The 17,839-nt window shown below is 43.7% G+C and overlaps 1 protein-coding gene across 1 annotated transcript in view; it reads right to left on the bottom strand.

The window, feature by feature from the left end:
* Positions 1 to 7,182: 7,182 nt before the first annotated feature.
* IKBKB (inhibitor of nuclear factor kappa B kinase subunit beta) overlaps positions 7,183 to 17,839 on the bottom strand; it is a gene marked incomplete at both ends in the record, with an annotated part of 51,736 nt that continues 41,079 nt past the window's right edge. The window contains 9 exons of the mRNA XM_084232586.1: positions 7,183 to 7,248; positions 8,642 to 8,732; positions 11,402 to 11,529; positions 14,193 to 14,340; positions 14,547 to 14,646; positions 14,742 to 14,791; positions 16,145 to 16,254; positions 17,305 to 17,366; positions 17,531 to 17,682. Coding sequence (XP_084088712.1) covers positions 7,183 to 7,248; positions 8,642 to 8,732; positions 11,402 to 11,529; positions 14,193 to 14,340; positions 14,547 to 14,646; positions 14,742 to 14,791; positions 16,145 to 16,254; positions 17,305 to 17,366; positions 17,531 to 17,682 — 907 coding nt within the window. The remainder of the gene's footprint in view (positions 7,249 to 8,641; positions 8,733 to 11,401; positions 11,530 to 14,192; positions 14,341 to 14,546; positions 14,647 to 14,741; positions 14,792 to 16,144; positions 16,255 to 17,304; positions 17,367 to 17,530; positions 17,683 to 17,839) is intronic.

Genomic DNA, 17,839 nt, shown 5'->3' on the forward strand with positions numbered 1-17,839 from the left:
AACCCAACCCCAGCGAAAGCCAGGGCAACCTGCAGAACAATGGCTGCCTGTGACAGGGGGCGCGGCGCGCGGCGCGCGTGGTGACGTCACACGCTCGGGGCGGTGCCGGGGCGTGGCTCCAATGGCGCGCCCTCGGCGGGGGAGGCCGGGAAACGGGGCTAGAGCTTGGATTTGGTAGGGTGAAAGTGGGCGCCTCCGAATTGCATTTCAATGGGCTTCCTGTGAGAAGACTTGGATTCTTTTTTTTTTAATTTTGTATTATTTATTTATTTAATTATTTATTTATTTTAACATTTATCACTTTTAAAATTTTTTAGACAATATTTGCTTCCCCACCCCCTCAGGTTGAGTCCCCAAAGAATCTTCTTCCCCAAGGCACCCGTGCACCATCACCTCAGTCCCCTGTGCTCCTCCCTCCATCCCTCCCTCTCACCCCTCTCCCTCCTCCTCCCCTGCAGCATGTCTCTGGTTTGTAATTGTCTGTTTTTGCTTTGTTGTGTTTTGCACTATTATTTTTTTTTATACTGATGTCTTATTTGGTTCCCCTATATTCCTGCTATAAGTGAAAGGACCTGGATTCTTATCCTAAGATATTATCTCTGTTTTCCCAGTACAGTTTCTCTAGAATCCTCTCCCTGGAGTAGGAGAAATAGTCCGTTTTTGATTCCGATGTCAAAATTTGAAATGGTCGAGTATGTAGGTGCGCTGGAGAATAGAATACTGAAGCGAGTGTTCTTGTGCGTATATCTTACAGTAATAGTGGATGCATCACGTGTTTTATATGTGATAAGAGGCTACATCAGGGCATGCTTATAGTCCCAAATTTCTGTATGAAGTCCGTACACACCACCCTTCAGTGCTTCTCCTGTACTAGGGAGCAGCAGGGCCCTGAAATGAAATACGCAAAATATAGGAAAATCTCCCATACAAAATTTGTCTTTAGTAGATAGGCCAGCCAGCGTCAAAAGATTTTTTTAAATTAAGATTTATTTATTTATTTATTTATTTATACAAGCACTGGGTACTGCCAGAGGTGAGGGAAGGTGAGAGAATTCACCAGAGCCAGAGTGGAGAGCAGAACAGGCAGACTGACGAAATACACTGCTGAGGGGAGTAGCAGGAGAGGTCTGCTTGCCATGTGGGTTGCTCCGAGGCCGGCAGGGACTGAACCAGCGCTGCAGAGGCTGCAGACAGCTTCAAAGCACTGCGCTCAACTGCCTGCGCCCCCAGGGAGGCCCCCCAAAAGATTTTATATTTTATTCTCCTGCCTGTTATGGTAGGGACCAAATAGAAAACAAAAACATTAGGAAGGGAGAATTGCTTAAACTAGATAATAATCAATAAAATTATAAATTGACCTGTATATGAGAAATTTAGTCTGCTTGAGAAATGGAAATGTGATATCAGCAAGATTTATTTTACAAGTGTAACTCCTGGGGTTCATACTGAACTGATTATTCCAGGCAATTGCTTTATGTGTAAGTAAAACTAAAAATTTATGACAAAGTGAGACACAATTGTTGTAGGAATACCTGAAGAATGTATAAAAGGAGAAAAGAAAATTAAATGATCATCTCATCATCTAACTTAACCACTATTGATATTTTAAGATGTATCTATCCAGTTTTTTCTAATCCAGTCTTTTAAAAATTCCTGTCTTTTTTCAATAATGTAATAATGAGCTAGATAGAATTAGCAAGGTTCTGGTTGGTTTTTATTTTTAAAACAACATCAGTATATGTCTTAAGTTATGTTTATTGGGCATTTGTATTTTTTGGTGAATCTCCTACTTATATATCCTTTGTTAATTTTCCTAATGGGGTAGTTATTGAAAGACAGATCTTTTATCTATTACTAACCTTTTTTTGTATATTGTATTTGTGTATTTTTGTAAATATTTGTATCTTTCCCAATTTATCCCTTGCCCTTTAACTTTATTCTTCTGGGTGGTTTTTTTTTTTTTTTTAATTTTATTTATATTTTACCTCACTCTTCCTTTTTGTACAATGCATGCATTCTCTTTTCAGGTGTACTCCCTTCACCAGTTCACCCATGCACTATCACCATAGTCCCCTTGTGTAAGAACACATTCTTTTCTGCTGTTTAACACCTGAATTCCCACCTTCGTTTAAATATACAATTTCTCTTAGTATTTTTCTCCACTTACCTTTCTTTCTATCCAATCTCTATTCCAGGTTATATTCATATTATTTTGTTCTGAATAATGATCATCCTTTATTAAATAAAAAAGTTTGCATTCACCACTGCAACTTTAGGGAAATACATTTTTTTTTTTTAATGAGTATTATGCCAACTTTTAAAACATCAGTGCCGGAGACCAAGAAAAATGATCAATTTTCTGTCCTCATCTTCTGTATCAGCCAGTAATATTTTATTCACTTAATCACTCTCAAAATAATTTGTTTTCAATTTCCTTGTAAGATAGCACATGCTCTGGGTTTTTCCTTTTTCCTTACTAGCCACGTCGTGTGTGTTTGTGTGTGTGCATGCATATGGTGTATGTGTATGTGTGTTTGTTCCCAGTTCCTCCTCCACTCTCTAACCTTTATGGGAAAGTGCCTCAGGCCTTAAACTTCTAACCAGTTTTTCCACTTTGTCCAGTTTCATCTTTTTAGATACCCTGTCTAACTTAAAGACTCCTAAATTATGTTTCCTATCCTGACCTTGCCCTTGAGCTCCAGTCATATCCAAGTGCCTACAGTATACATCTTTATGTAATTTAAAACACGACAGGATTAAATCACTTTGGGAGTAAGGATAGATTAGAGAATTGCCGGGGTGGGAGTGGGATGGGTGGAATGGCCTCTGAGTAGCTTTGCAATCATGGAATCTGCCAAGAAAGCTAGAAGAGGCACCAATGAGGATGGCCAAGATTAGATTAGGTGAGGAGTGTGAAAACTTCCCATTAAGAATAAACAGCAATGTGTATATAAAGGAAATAGAGTACTACATGGAAGTTGGTGGAATGTGAGATTAGAAACCAAGAAAAAGGTCAAGTGTGCCAGATTATGGTAGTGTTTGGGTGCTGTAGGGTCACTGGAAGGTTTCAAGTAAGCCCGCTGCTCCCCTCAGCAGTGTATTTCAGTCTGCCTGTTCTGTTCCCCACTCTGTCTCTGGTGAATCCTCTTACCCCCAGCATCTCTGGCCTGTACCCCAGTTCTTGTATGCATAAATAAATAAATCTTTTAAAAAATAAAAATAAAAAGGAAAAAAGACTCGATGATTTTGGACTTGGATCCAGTAGGAATGAAGATTCGGATCACTCTATCAAGCAAAGAATTCCAACCAATTGTGACTGAGGAGAAGAAATATCCATAGAATGTGTAGTGGGAAAAGCCATGGCTAACAAAGCCTCATGGAAGGCATAGATACCAATTATAGAAACAAGGACTGCAGTAGGTCTATGTATTTTCTCTTTGCTTGTTAAATGTGTGCTACCCATTTTCTTCTCTCTATATTTTATGTACAAATTATTGAAGATAAACTTTAGAACAGTGTGGCTGAATTTGGGGAGTAATAAAAATAAAGAATGATAGGCACAGTGACTGTTAAGTCTGTGCATGCATCTTTCAACTTGGAAGGAGTGAGGATTTTTCACTTCACTTTTATGAAGGGTTGCCATATCTTGCTAGGTGGAAACAAAAAAATCATATGGAAGTTTAAATGCATGTAGAAGGATGCTTACGCAAGTTGAGTAGTCAAAGGCATGGGCTGTGCCACCTCTGGATTATCTCTCCTTTGGCAAGTGGTACATTTGAGCTTTGTTAGAGGGGACACTAGGACACTGGAGGAAGAGGGGTAGTCTTTCTGGCTCTGATGTGTTCCTAGTAGCAGTTCCTGGAGTATATGGCACCCAGCAGGAAGATTCCCCTGGCATCCTCTAAGGTTTGGCCTCCTACCACCATCCATGTGGGCAGTTACTCAGTGAGTTTTGGGGTGTGTATGATACCTTCCCCATGGACACTTTCGCAGTGAGGTCGGCCAGCACAGCACCTCTCCAGATTGCAGTAGCAAGCAGTGGTAAGCCACACTCTCCAATAAAGTCAGATATCAGTCTGGGCAGTGTGGAAACTTATCAAGATTTGCTTGTTCCTTGCATGCTCTGCCTCAGCCATTGGGATAGTGTGTTTGCTCTCTATTGCTGTTATTCCTGTGTTCTTAACCATTTTCCTTTACTCCTTTACCCCTTAGAAGCCAATTTCCTGTTCTATTAAACTTTCCTTGTTAAAGGTACTATTTTCATTCTCTTGACTGGACCTTGGCTGAAAGAATTATGATAATGGCATTGTATTTATGGTATTTTTTTTTTTAAATAGAGGCATGTTTTATTTATTTATTTATTTGTTTGTTTGTTTGCTTGTTTTGTTTTATGCATACACTGGGTACAGTCAGAAGCCGGGAGGGTGAGAGAATTCACCAGAGCCAGAGCGGGGAGCAGAGCAGGCAGAAGGACCGAAGTACACTGCTGAGGGGAGCAGCGGGTAGCAGGAGAGGTCTGCGGGCCATGTGGGACCCTCCTCCGGTGGCCGGGGAGCAGCCGGGGATCGAACCGGTGCTGCAGAGGCTGCGGGCAGCTTCGCAACCCAGCGCTCAACCGCTGCGCCATCGGGGAGGCCTGTATTTATGGTATTTTTTAAAAGAGGACTAATCTTTTAGAGATGCATACTGAAATATGTTTGTTGACATGATGTCTGAGATTGCTTTTATTAATAGATCAGTAGGTGAGGAAATAACATGGTTGTTCATGTGCTAATATTTGTCGATTCTGGGAGACTAGAACATAGAAGTTAATTATACTGTTTTGTCTTATTTTGTCTACCTCTCAAATTCTCCATAATAAAAAGTTTTTTTTTTTTTAAGATGTATTTATTTATTTATACAAGCACTGGGTACAGTCAGAAGCACGGGAGGGTGAGAGAATTCACCAGGGCCAGAGCGGGGAACAGAGCAGACAGACTGATGAAATACACTGCTGAGGGGAGCTGAGGGGAGCTGAGGGGAGCAGCGGGCAGCAGGAGAGATCTGCGCGCCATGTGGGACCCTTGCTGCCGGGGATCGAACCTGCACTGCAGAGGCTGCGGGCAGCTTTGCAGCCCAGAGCTCAATCACTGCGCCACCAGGGGAGGCCCTAAAAAAAGTTTTAAAGAACACAGCAGTTTGTGCAGGAGCACAACTTCCCATGGGAACCATCATGCCAACAAATTAGGAGGCAGTTGTGTTGGTAAAAATCTGGCTGCTGCCCCACTCCCATGGCCAACTCCTCCTGAGAAAAAAGTCACTAGAGACTTCTTGACGCTCTCAAGGTCAGATTTAATATCAGCTTATTAAAGCTCTCTTTGCCTCTGTTTCCTCATGGATAAAAGGATAGTAATAGTATTGACCTGATTAGAACTGTTGCGAACACTACAAGACTATATTTTCATAATCTGAAATCTATCGTGTTATAAGAAGTACCATTATTTTATATACCAGGAAGGAAAGAAAGCTATCAATTAAACTGTGGCACAATGTCTTAGCAATAATTTTGCATGATAAATGGATTGGTCACACCAGCCTCTTGTCACTTTGACTTTTTTCCACTATTTTGAGTGATTTGGCCATTTCTCTTGCCTTCAGTTACATTGCTTGGCATGTGTAATAGACCTATGGATTGTATTTTAATAATAAGTAGGTGGCCTCACCTACTTATAGGTATATTCCTTTCTTAGGACCCATAAGATACTGATTATTACTTAGAAGAAAATATGGGCTTATGGTCATATCTTCATAAGAATGGTTTGAGTAACGTCAGATTTATACTTACTCTTCTGTTGCCATGCCTTTTTGTGTTCATGATAAATTTCTATTTCAAATAGAACAAAGGTACACTCCTTCTGAAGATATTACCCTTTAAAAAGTAATTATAGTCAACATGAGTAGTACCAGGTATACACAACACAGCTGAAAAACATGTATGACCAAGTTCACGCATGCAAATGAAAATGTGACACCATTACCACCTTACTTACTGTAATTGAAACATGCCATTAAGGGCCACCCTGGTGGCTCAAGGAGTTAAGTCTCAGTACTCTGAAGCTATCAGCAGCCACTGTAGCATGAGTTTGATCCCCAGCCAGGGAGCTGACCCACATGGCACAGCGGACCTCTCCTATCTCGCTGCTGCTCCCCTCAGCAGTGTATCTCAGGAGATCTGCCTGTTCTGCTCCCTACTCTGTCTCTGGTGAATCCTCTCACCCCTGCACCTCTGGCTTATACTCCAGTTCTTGTAAGCATAAATAAATAAACAAATCTTCTTTAAAAACCCAAAAAGCAAACATCGTGACTTTTTAAAATAAATCAATTTAATAATATTGCTAGATGATACGAGAGGCAGGCACTTTTCTCCCACCCCACCACCACCCCACAGATGTGTCCAAGCAAGGACAGGAATTGAGGGCACAGTGGTTGGCAGGGGAGTGGTTGACAGATAGCCTTTTCTTCTCTCCTCCGTGACAACTCACCCTACATAGTCTTTGGTGGGATGAAATATGGAAGAGAAGTTGCTTTTTCATCCTGACTCTGGTAAGTCACCCTGTGGCTAAAGGACTAGACAAGGGGAACTTCAGATTCACTATCGTCTTGTCAAAGTTGTAGGTAAAAGAAAAAATTTAGCAGCAGTAAAATGAAAAGAGGAAGAGAGAGAATAGATCAGACTCTGTCTGATTTAAAAGTATGTTTTAGAGAAGCCAGATCCAGATGAAACACTGTGAGAACAGGTGGATCAGGGCCTCTGGGGGTCAGGAAAGGACAGGCAGGCACCAAGTGCCACCTATGCTTTGTACTGAAAGAGTCACATTAGAGATTTGCATAGTAGTCTGTGGGGCAAACCATATCTTGAGTTCTTTTTTTCAGAGCAGAGAAAGTAGCTGCTGTGGCTTGGTCACCCCTAAATGCCTGGCATTAACATTTGCTGAGCCTCTGAAGTGGAGGACTTCCAGTGTTCAGACAGATGGTGGGCAGTGCCCACAGAGGGCCATGCCCCATATGTATGGTGCTATTACAGCTGCTGGGGAAGTGAGAAGATCTCCGTCTTTGTGCTGATGACCTTGGGGACATCCTTACAGCAGGTCTCTGTGGAGAGCTTGGGCTGGCAGTCCCATCAGGGGTCAGGGTCACTCACAGTCATGGGGCCTGCTCCAGGCTGTTCTGCTCTTTCTCCTCCGTCTGTAACCAGCTCCAGTCTAGAGACTGAAAGTCAACAGGCATGTTAAAAATACAGCACCCCATGTTTCCTTCAGCAGCACATATACTAAAAAAAAATACAGCAGCCCCAATACACCTAAGGTTGTTTCTTCTCTAGGAGACAACCATACAACTTAGAAGTCAACTTGAATCCTTGCTTTAATAACAGTCTTTTTTTTTTAAAAAAAGATTTATTTATTTATGCATAGGCATACAAGAGCGGGGGTACAGGCCAGAAATGCGGGGGATGCGAGGATTCACCAGAGACAGAGTGGGGAAAAGAACAGGCAGACTGATTGAAATACACTGCTGAGGGGAGCAGCGGGTGAGTCAGGAGAGGTCTGCCTCGCCATGTGGGTTGCTCCCTGGCCGACTGGGGATTGAACTCATGCTGCAGAGGCTGTGGATTGCTTCATAATGTGGTGCTTAATCCCATGTGCCACCAGGGAGGCCCCACTTTAATAACAGTCTTATTACTGTAGGGTACCCTTGAGCACCAGCTACAAATTCAGAATTGGATGGGATCTCATCTTTGGACTGGTTTAGAGTCACGGAGCTTCTGTGACTCTGGAAACTACAAAGGCAATTTTAGTATTCCTTGTGGTTCACAGCACTTATTCTCACTGTGGGTAAGCAGTACTGACAGCTAATCTCAGCTAGTGATTCCAGGTGAAATCACCAGATGAGACTTCCTTTTTCCCTCTGGCAAAGTACAGATAAGCAGTGAAAGGATCAAAATATACTATGCCAGGAAGAGGAAAGGCAGCATGAAAGATCTAGAAAGCTCCAAATTGGAGAAGGATACCTGAATAAATAAGAGGTGATAACAATTGGCCTGGGCATCCTTTGATACTTCCAAAAACTGAGAGGTTCGGGGGGGCTAGCAATCGATTGCATTGGGAGGAATAGGTCATTTAAAGACTTAAGGGAATGACTTAGGATCGGGTCCTTTCAGTAACTTAAGTTTTGTCTTAATGTAACTGCATTTTGACTTGTTTTTCTTGAGGTCAGCATCCCTATAATTAGCACTACCTATTGCTCAGCTCTAAGTCCCTAATAGGCAGGGTTGTGACAAGCGCTTGCTTTATCCTCAGAGTCAGAACAGAACCCCCTGGCCTGTATACACAATTGGAGAAGGACAGAAAGACCTGCTGAGAATATTACCTTCCTCATAAAGATTAAGTATTGAAAGGATGAATGAGATAATGCACATAAAGTACATTAAACATTCAATAATTGTTTATATCATTATAATTATAATGGAGAATAATAAATATGTACTAAGAAATCACAAATATATACTGAGATGGAGGAAACGCTGGGTTGCTTTTCTAGTTTCTTTTCTCTTTTGCTGTAGAAAAAAGGACGTGAAACAGCTAGAATTCACACAGGCCATTACCTTTAAACTCTGGTCCTGTTCTTTCATGGTGTCTTGAATTGCATTTTCGAGCTGGGCACAGAGAGTATGTGCTTCGGCCACCAGTTCTTCACTAAAGAAAATGATTGAATTGTTAGAAAGTGATCATTATTTTTTCAGAGATAATACTGTTTGACACATGCTAAAGACCATTGGAAAATACTTTAAAAATTAGATTGCAATAATTTTGATGCTCAAACGTCCTAGCACATTCATTCATGTCTGCAAACACTTTTCAGCAGCCCAAATTGCAGTCATAGTCATTAGCATTGTAACAGGGTGGTCCCCAGGAAAGGGGGAGGTTCCCTGCCCCACCCAAGGGAGGGTGGAGCTGAGCAGGAAGAAGAGAAGCAGCAGAAGAGACTGAGGAAGGAAGCAGGATGGAGCCAGAAGGAGACCTGGAGGAGGCACATGGAGCCTAGAAACACTTGAAGAAACTGCGCTTGCCTTTTGGTTGTGGACTGGGTGACACAGATGTGGGTGAGACCCGTGGGGAGGTGACAATGGCAGTTTTTATCTTGATGTTGATTTTGCTCTTTTCCTTCCGGGCTTGTGTGGTTGTTTCTGACCCTTTTCTGTGGGTCCCCACTGGAAGATGCTTTAGACTTGTGGCAGGCTTTGGGGCCTTGCTCTGCGCCATTTCCATATGGATGGACTTTTACCCACGAGGGGACGGGTAACTTTGGGTGCTTCATTTAGAAACTAGACTCTTTGCCTTTCCGGTATTGTTTCCTAATTAAAGTTCCTTCCCATTAAAGTCTCCTATGTTTTGTGTTGATGTGGCGGATGGCAGAACCCATTTAGAATAGGCAGGTTTGCGGGGTTTGGGCTGCCCCTCTCCCTGTCCTATAACAGCATCACTGTTACAACATGAAAAGGTCCCTGTTTAATAAAAGGGTCAGACATAAAAAGAGCTCTTTCTGACATAATTAGATAGCTGAATTTAATTCTCTCCAAACTGCCAAAATCCAGATACCTCCCAAATCACCTATTTTCCAATTTTTGAAATGAAAACAAATATATAGACTAAGCAATTTCACCAAGTTCCCACAGTTCCTTGAGACCAGAAGAAAACTTAAATTCTGTAAATTTATTTCATTTAATTTTCTCTCTCTTTGATAAGAAAGCACAGGTGAGAAAGAGGAGAGAAAAGGGAGAATATAATAAATCGCTGATCCTTTTCTCATATCACCTCTACAGCATGGAGAGACAAAGGGTAACCTGTGCTCCTGGGTGACTTCTCTAGAGCTTTGCGGATCTTACTGGAGAAAACATGCCAAGTAGAGGGTGGTGCCCTGGAGTTCTTCTCACTGCAAAATGTGACTCCAATGCAATGTATGAGCCACAGAACCTTGTTTCCATCCTCAAGGGGCTCACAGTAGGCTGGGGAAATAACTAATAATCTAAGGTTATGTCTGATTAAGTACCAAAATTGTATACTATGAACTCCCAAAGGACAGGAATAAGATCCTGAAAAACAGCATTATTCAGAGAAATTTACATGCCATAAATGTTCACTCGTTTCAAGGATGTATTTAATATTTTAGTTAGTATATTTATAGAGCTGTGCAACCTTCACAATAATCTAGTGGAATATTTTCATCACCCCCAAAGTCCTGTACCCATTATCAGTCACTGTGCATTCCCTCTCCTACCTACCCACAGCTATCATTAATCTAGTTTCGATGTCTATGATTTGCCTACAGGATCTGATATTAACCATCTTCAGGGCTTAGGACCTGGCACCTAGGAGGTGCTGGATAAATGCACGTGGAACTAAACTGGAAACAAAAGGTGGTCCAAGAAGAGAGTGATGATGGCTGTATATGAGTGTGGTCAGGACTTTGGAGGAAGTGAAAGCAGATGTGTCCCTGTAGCTGCTTCAGGGAAGGACAACTCTGAGCTGAGGTTCTCACACTTGTGAGTGCACCAGCATCAGCCAAGGCTTGTAATCACGAACTGCTGTACCCACACACAAGGTTCTGCTTGCTGCATGATCTGTTTCTAACAAGTACCTGGATGCAATAGCTGCTGCTGGTGCGTGAAAGACTTTAAACCATCTGGGCTGGAGGAAAGAAATTATACAGCACAATGTGCCAGCCTGGAGATACTCTGAGAGGCCGCCAATGCCTTAAGAGGCTCAGGGTGATCCTCTAGGAGTAGGAAGCCATGATGAGTTACTGATCAAAGAATAGTTTCATCAAATGGAATTCTGGGAAGACTAACTTGAACAAAGAGGGCTTGGGGCACCAGACTGAAAGCAGGGGGCAAGAAGCCTGGTCAGAAAGGGCAGAAGTGTTCTGCTTCCCACCTGTGAATGTGGTCCAATCGACAGAAGGGAGAGGAAGCGATGGACAGGGGATATGAGGCAAAGGGAGGAAAAGGGAACTTGGGAGCCCCAAGTGGTTGTGGGGGGAAGGAGGGGCAAGGGGATGAAGTGTGAGGAAGGGGGAATTCCCTCCCTGCAGGATTTGAAGAACAGATAATGACCAGTGGGCTGTGCAACGGCTTGGACTGCCTAGCACTTTCAGTATTCTCATTAAGCAATTAATAACCCAACCCTTGGACAAGATCTCTAGTTAGCAAGTTCCAAGGTTAACTGTGAGGGCACAATACCATGGTGCCTAGCGTATGTAGGTAACACAAAGAAAAACATGTACAAAATTGTGAAACACATGAAATGGTCTGTTTATTCAATAAACATGACCTGGCATGCCCCCAGCACTGTTCAGGATGACATACCTTTTCTTGACTGACTCAGGTAAGCTGTCAGGGGCAGTGGAAGGTTGGGACATCGGCTGACTGGAGTTACTAAGGCGAGAAGTGTTCATGCTGTCCGGGCTTCCACTGACAGGACCACGAACCTTGCTCTAAGGGACAACATCAATAAAGAAAGTCAACAAAATGACAGAGCACAGATGTGACTCAAATGTTGCAGTCACACCATGGTAGTTTCTCAGGAACAATTTGCCCAAAGATACTAGCTCTCCTTAGAGAATATTGGTCAACATCTCTATCTGGGACAACATCTGAGAGTTTGCTTTTCGGTGTAGAAAATATTTCTGGATCTACAGGTGTAAAGGGAGATTTGAGCACCTATAACAGTAGGCTTTGTTTCATTAGTTTGTTTCATGAACTCTTAGAAGGAACTGAAAAGGAGATGTTTATACTCTTCCAAATGGAAGACTGAGTCACACGCAAAGGTTCTAAGTAACTTTCTGTGAATTGTACCATATGTGAGACAACTGAGAAGTCAAGCAAAAGTTCTGACTCCTGGGCTGCTGCAGCCATACATCCCCAAAGCCAAGATGTTCAGCCAAAGGCTCCAACTACTTGTACCTCCTCATGTGGAGCCCACTGCTGGGACCTACTGACTGCTCTTAGCCCCTCAAACTCACTTCAGTCTCCCAACAGTGGGACCCATCCTGGCTCCACAGCCTGCCTCCCTGGTGAACATCAAGGTCCAATCAGGCATTCCCACACACAGTGTGCCCCGTTTTTGTCCGTCTGCCAGGTCTTCCCTGCTGATCATGACCTGTGTATACCCAGCCATCCACCTCTTCCTCACTTCTGCCTGTGCCTGAGAACATGGCAGTAGCTTTCTTGTGTTATCTGGCTCCCCCAATCCTTCCACCAGCCTGTCCTGTAGCCACAGGCACTGCCCAGCTCCAGCCCCACCAAATGGCCCTCACACTCGGTAGTGAGGTCTGCCAAAGTTGCATATTCATTCTCCAGCTACCATCAGAGTGATTTCTCTAAAACTCAAATGGGGTCATGCAATCCCCATACTAAAGTCCTTCACCACGCTAAAGTCCTTCAACATGAAAGTGAAAAATCCCGCTGTTTCCGCTATGCCTTTAAAACAGGCTGTGGCCTATATAAGCCAGCCATTGCCCACCTACATTCCCAGTTATGCCCTTTTCCCAACACCTCCTTGCCGGCCCATACCACCCGAACATACTGAACATACCACATTCTTTCACACTTCCCTGCCTTTGATACAGCTTTGTCCTAGAAAGTCCTCAGCTCCACCTAGTCACCTACTTAACCCTTAGTCATCCAAAATTGAAACCGCATGTCCTGTGAACATTTTCTGTACAGCCCTCACCTTTTAGACTGAGGCTAGTGACCCTCCTCTGCCTCATGCTACAGCTCGTCCTTACCATGGGGCATGGGGTACAGTTCAGTGGCACTATCCATCCTAAATGGCTATTGTTTACTTCCTGTCTAAGCCGCTCAACAAATTCTGAGCTCTTTGGATCAGGTGCCATGCTTTTTGACCCCCCTGTGTCTCTAGTTTTCATCACACTGCTGGGTATACAGGCAGCACTCAATAGGTGTTGAATGAACGAAATGCCCAGTCAGACTATCACCTGTGAATGCCTTAACTTCCTGCTCTTTCTCAAATCCTTTGGCCTTGTCATTTCTCCTGCTTTCTTTCCCTTCTTCCTTAGAGGAAGAAATGTCATTCACCGTTTTCTAAGGCAAATCCTCCCACTCATGCTCATGATGTTGACCTTTCCCTTGTTCTCAGGACTCGAGATGGAAAGTCTCTGTCCTTTGATATTGTGACTCCCCTGAGACATGGTCTTCTTCTGCTTGGTCTGCAAGTATGCTTCAGCTTCCATGACTTAGAAACTAACTCCACCCTCATACCCTGCCTGCATCTTATGCAACTGTCTTCCCATTCTCCTCATACTCTTAAAGGTTAAATTGCTTTCTTTTCACCCTCTGATTTTTCTGCAGCCTTCACAGCAAGGGTCATTCCACCATCAGCTCAGGCTTCCATGGCATGGATTTTACCTGGCTCTTCTTTTTCTGTCCTTGGCTCTTTTTTTGGTGTGTGTGCTATATTTTCTCCCTGGGCAACACCCAGTGGAATCACAGAAAGTATAAGACAGTGGGCACAGAAAGTATGGACTGTAATACTAAGCAGCAGATACAGATGAGGGTGAACCTCTCCTGACTGATATGCTTATAACAGGTTGAATACAAGATCCCAAAAGGTTAGTCCAGGTCCTAACTACAGGAACTTGGAATGTGAGTCTCTTAGGAAAAAGATCTCTGCAGATATAGTTAAGGACCCCCAAGAGGAGACTATTCTAGACCAGTGGAATGAGAGCTATATCCAGTGACAAGTGTTCTTATAAGAGACACCCGGAAGACAGCCTCAGAGGTCATGTGAACACAGGCAGGGATTGTACCTGGGGCCACCATAAACAGGAAGAGGAAAGAATAATTCTCCCCTGGAGTTTTAGATGGAGCCCTATAAATACCTCCAAACTGAGAGATAATACATTACTTTGTGGTAATTTATTAAGTAGCCACAGGAAACACAAAACAATGGGTCCAGGCCCTTCTCACTTCCCTCCTCACTCTTAAGTCATGAAGAAGGAAAAGAGAAAACCAGGCAGCAGCAGCTGAGTGGTTTGTAAGAGGCTCTGCACTCTGCTGTGTAGGGCGGTGCACAGAGTGGAAAAGTCCAGAGAGGCAGGAGCCTAGGGTTGTGGGCCTGGTCAGGGGGCTCACTCACACAAGCGATCTTCAGGAGATTCCAGAGCTCCTTCTGCCGCTTCTCCTGAAGCCGAACAACAGTCTTCTCATCCTCATTCATTAAACTCACCACCTCTTCCACCTTGGGCAACAATTCTAGAGCTTTCTGCTTGCAAACCACAGTTTTACTGTGAAGAATAAATACAATCAATTCCAATGGATAAAGTGGAAGAACATAATCCCTGGCAATCATGAACCCAATAGGTAGCTGCGGAGAACAGAGCTTCCTGGGGTAATGAGATCAGCACAGGTTGAAGAAATGGGCTCACAGGCAGCCTTGGGGCTTTTCCACACTCCACCCTCCATTCTCAAGGAAGAATGTTGGGGTTTATACCTGAGCTGTGTATAAATTAATCGTACTTTCTTCTCAAAGCCTTGAATTGCCTGAAGTAGCAATCGGACCATTTCCTGACTGTCACCTTCATTTCGTTGGTCTAAAAAGAGGAAAGAAATGACATGATTCTTCCAGGTGACTGGTAGAGAGGACCAATGCCTCCAACCTGAGACAACACGGAAAACCCCCACTTACCTCTGGGTTTTTCCCTTAGTTTTCTGTAAAGCTCCCTTGCTTGCTCTTCTCTGAAATACACAAAGAAGAAGCTCTGTCTACATCTGAACTCAAATAAGCACATCTGAGCCACTGTGAGCTAATTCCTGCTAGCAGAATCACTGATTTCTAGAAGCAAGACTGGCAATGTATCTTGACAGGAGAAAATTATTATTCTTGGTGATATTATAGGTGCTACCTATAATGAGGCAACAAGCACCCTCACTCTCAGAACTCTAAGGTTTAATGAGTGAGAATCTTAAGGACAGGAATCCCCATTCTTCCCTGGAATTCCCTGTCAGTGTGGCTTCCATATAGTGGTTCAAGGTACTCCCAATGAACCTGAGCCCAAAGAACATGGCTGCCCCCTGAAAACTCAAGTGCAGGGCAGATGCAAACACAGTGAGAATAGACATCTTCAAAGATGACTTTCACTTGAACACCAGGGGGGAATAAAGGCTTAAGTAGAGAAACTATAGAATACACATAATCAAATTTCTTCTGTTTGGACCTCCAGCCCTAAAAATGCCAATAAAAGCACCAGAGGACACTACTTAGCCCAAATGAGACCACTCTTGAGAGGCTGATGCAGTTGGCCTGCTCCCTCCACCCCACCCAGTGCTGGGGGTTGCTGGAGTAGGGCCTGGGTTCAATTTCCTTCTGTAGGCCTGCTGGGCCTAGGGGCCTCATCCCTTCCTGGGACCAAGGCCAAGCATCTGATACAGACTCAATTTCCAGATCCAAATCTCTAAAACAGGCCCTTTCTCTGCTCTACTTTCTCCAGGGTTTATGAAGTACACCTCAAATGTGTCCTCTGAACTGACCTCACAAATTTGTGAGGTTAGAGTTGTTTGTTTGTTTGTTTGTTTTTTTAAAGATTTATTTATACAAGCACCGGGTACAGTCAGAAGCATGGGAGGGTGAGAGAATTCACCAGAGCCAGAGCGGGGAGCAGAACAGGCAGACTGACGAAATACACTGCTGAGGGGAGCAGCGGGTGCAGTAGGAGAGGTCTGTCGCGCCATGTGGGACCCTCGCTCGTGGCCGGGGATTGAACCGGTGCTGCAGAGGCTGCGGGCAGCTTCACAACTCAGCGCTCAATTGTTGCGCTACCAGGGGAGGCCCAGGTTAGAGTTTTTATTGCCAGTTCCCAGACAAGCTATGGCTCATAGCAATGGTGATCTGCCTTTGCTCATCTTTGAAATGCCAAGATGATTCACCAGTGTGGGGGTGGGGAGCAAGCTCTACAGGAGAATAGTCTCACAGAGCTTCTGTAAGAACCACACGTGGACTCTTAGATGGTCCCAACACTCATATGCAAACTCTGCTTGGAGCACCTGTGTATTCTAGGGGCAGTGTGAGAACCCCACCCAGTTGGTACTCACAGGTCATCCAGCGTCCCCCCCTGCTTCCGCCCCATTGGGCTCCTCTGCAAGTCCACAATGTCTGTCTGTAGGGCCATCATCCGTTCCACCAGATGTTTTACTTCGTTCTCCTAATGAAAGAGCTGTGCTAATGTCAACTGACATAATAAGCTTTCTGAGATGCAAGATTTGGGGGGAACCCTCTAAACTCATGGCAGACTCTCAAATGACTGGAGAGAAGGATACAGACTTTGGAGACAGAATGACCTGGGTTTGGGTCTCAAGTGTACACGTTCCAGCTGTGTGACCCTTGGGCAAGTTACCTGACCTTTAAGTTACAGTTTTCCTTCACCCTAACACAGGCTTCTACATGGGCCACTGTAGGGGCCACAGGCTACAGAAGATCAAGTATGTAAAACATCTGGCACACAGATGCCCAAGTCACAGGCCTTTCTTTTCTCCACTTTATCCATTCCAATGACATCTTATGTTTGACTGCCAGGATGGAGGTGGAACACTCTCACCTGTATTTACGTTAAATAGGAATTGTTTATATCACCAGTAACATCCACTTTTAAGAATGCATATCAGTATTAATTTATACAAGGAAACAGAGATGCAGGGGTCAAGGTCCTTGCCCAAACTCACTGGGGAAAATATGGAAAAGTCCAGAAAAAAGCCCCAGAGTTCAAGGTTTCCAATTTTTGTGTGAGATTCATCATACTTCCCTTGCCTTGTCTTGCCTTCATCGTTAACATTTTTCAATGACATCTTGCTTTACACTGTCCTAAGATTTTCTGCTTAGGCCTTTACTTTCTTATGGGCTTAGCATTCCAACAAGATTAGCCAAAAAACTTTGAGAAGAGGCATGTTGATCATTTGTCCCAGGCCCCTTCTAACAGGAAGGCTCCCCCAGTCCTCTACTGGGACACTGGACATCTCACTCCTTATTCAAATCTTTGCCAGCTCTATTGTGAGCTCCTAGAACTGTTACAGCAGGCTCCTTACTGGTGATTCTCCAAGTCTCTTTCCAGCAAGTTCTAATTTCGTCAAAGAACAGGAGGAGGAAAACTTGATTTCTCATATACAAGAGCTCGATGTGTTCGAGGAGGAAGTGGGAAGTGGTAGTAAAAAGCCTCATCCCTCTTGGTAAAGAAAGAAACCTAAAATGGGTGTCCTACCCGCCCACAGAGCTCCACAGCCTGTTCCATTTCCCTCCAGGCCAGCAGCAGTTTATCTGATGCTGGAAAAAAAAACAATTTAGGAGGGGAAAAAAAAGAAACACAAATGAAAACACCACAAAAACAAAACAAATAAACTCAATTAAAAGAGGACAAAAGAAACCTCAAGGAAACAAAAAATGGAATGGAATGGTCTCTCTGAACTCACTGCAAAGAGTACACTCACTGATCCCAAACTCAGTTTGCTCACTGTACTTCTCCAGGTCAATCTGGATGCTAGTTTTAAAGAAATCCAACTTGGCCTTGAGCTGCTGAGACATGGAAGCCATGGAATTCTTCATCTTGGAGAGGCAGCTGTTATTCCGGAGGAGATTCATCCTGCAGAGACCACAAGAAACACAACCTTGGGGCATCTTTGGGATCGAAATAGCATTCCCTGTACAATAATAAAACGTCCTCAAACACCCAGGCAGGTCCCTGCTATAATTATTATTGAGAGTATTCATTATAAACATAAAGGCAATTTCCTAGCACT

The sequence above is a fragment of the Talpa europaea genome (genome assembly GCF_964194135.1).
Source record: "Talpa europaea genome assembly, chromosome: 4".
NCBI classification, from domain to species: Eukaryota; Metazoa; Chordata; class Mammalia; order Eulipotyphla; family Talpidae; genus Talpa; species Talpa europaea.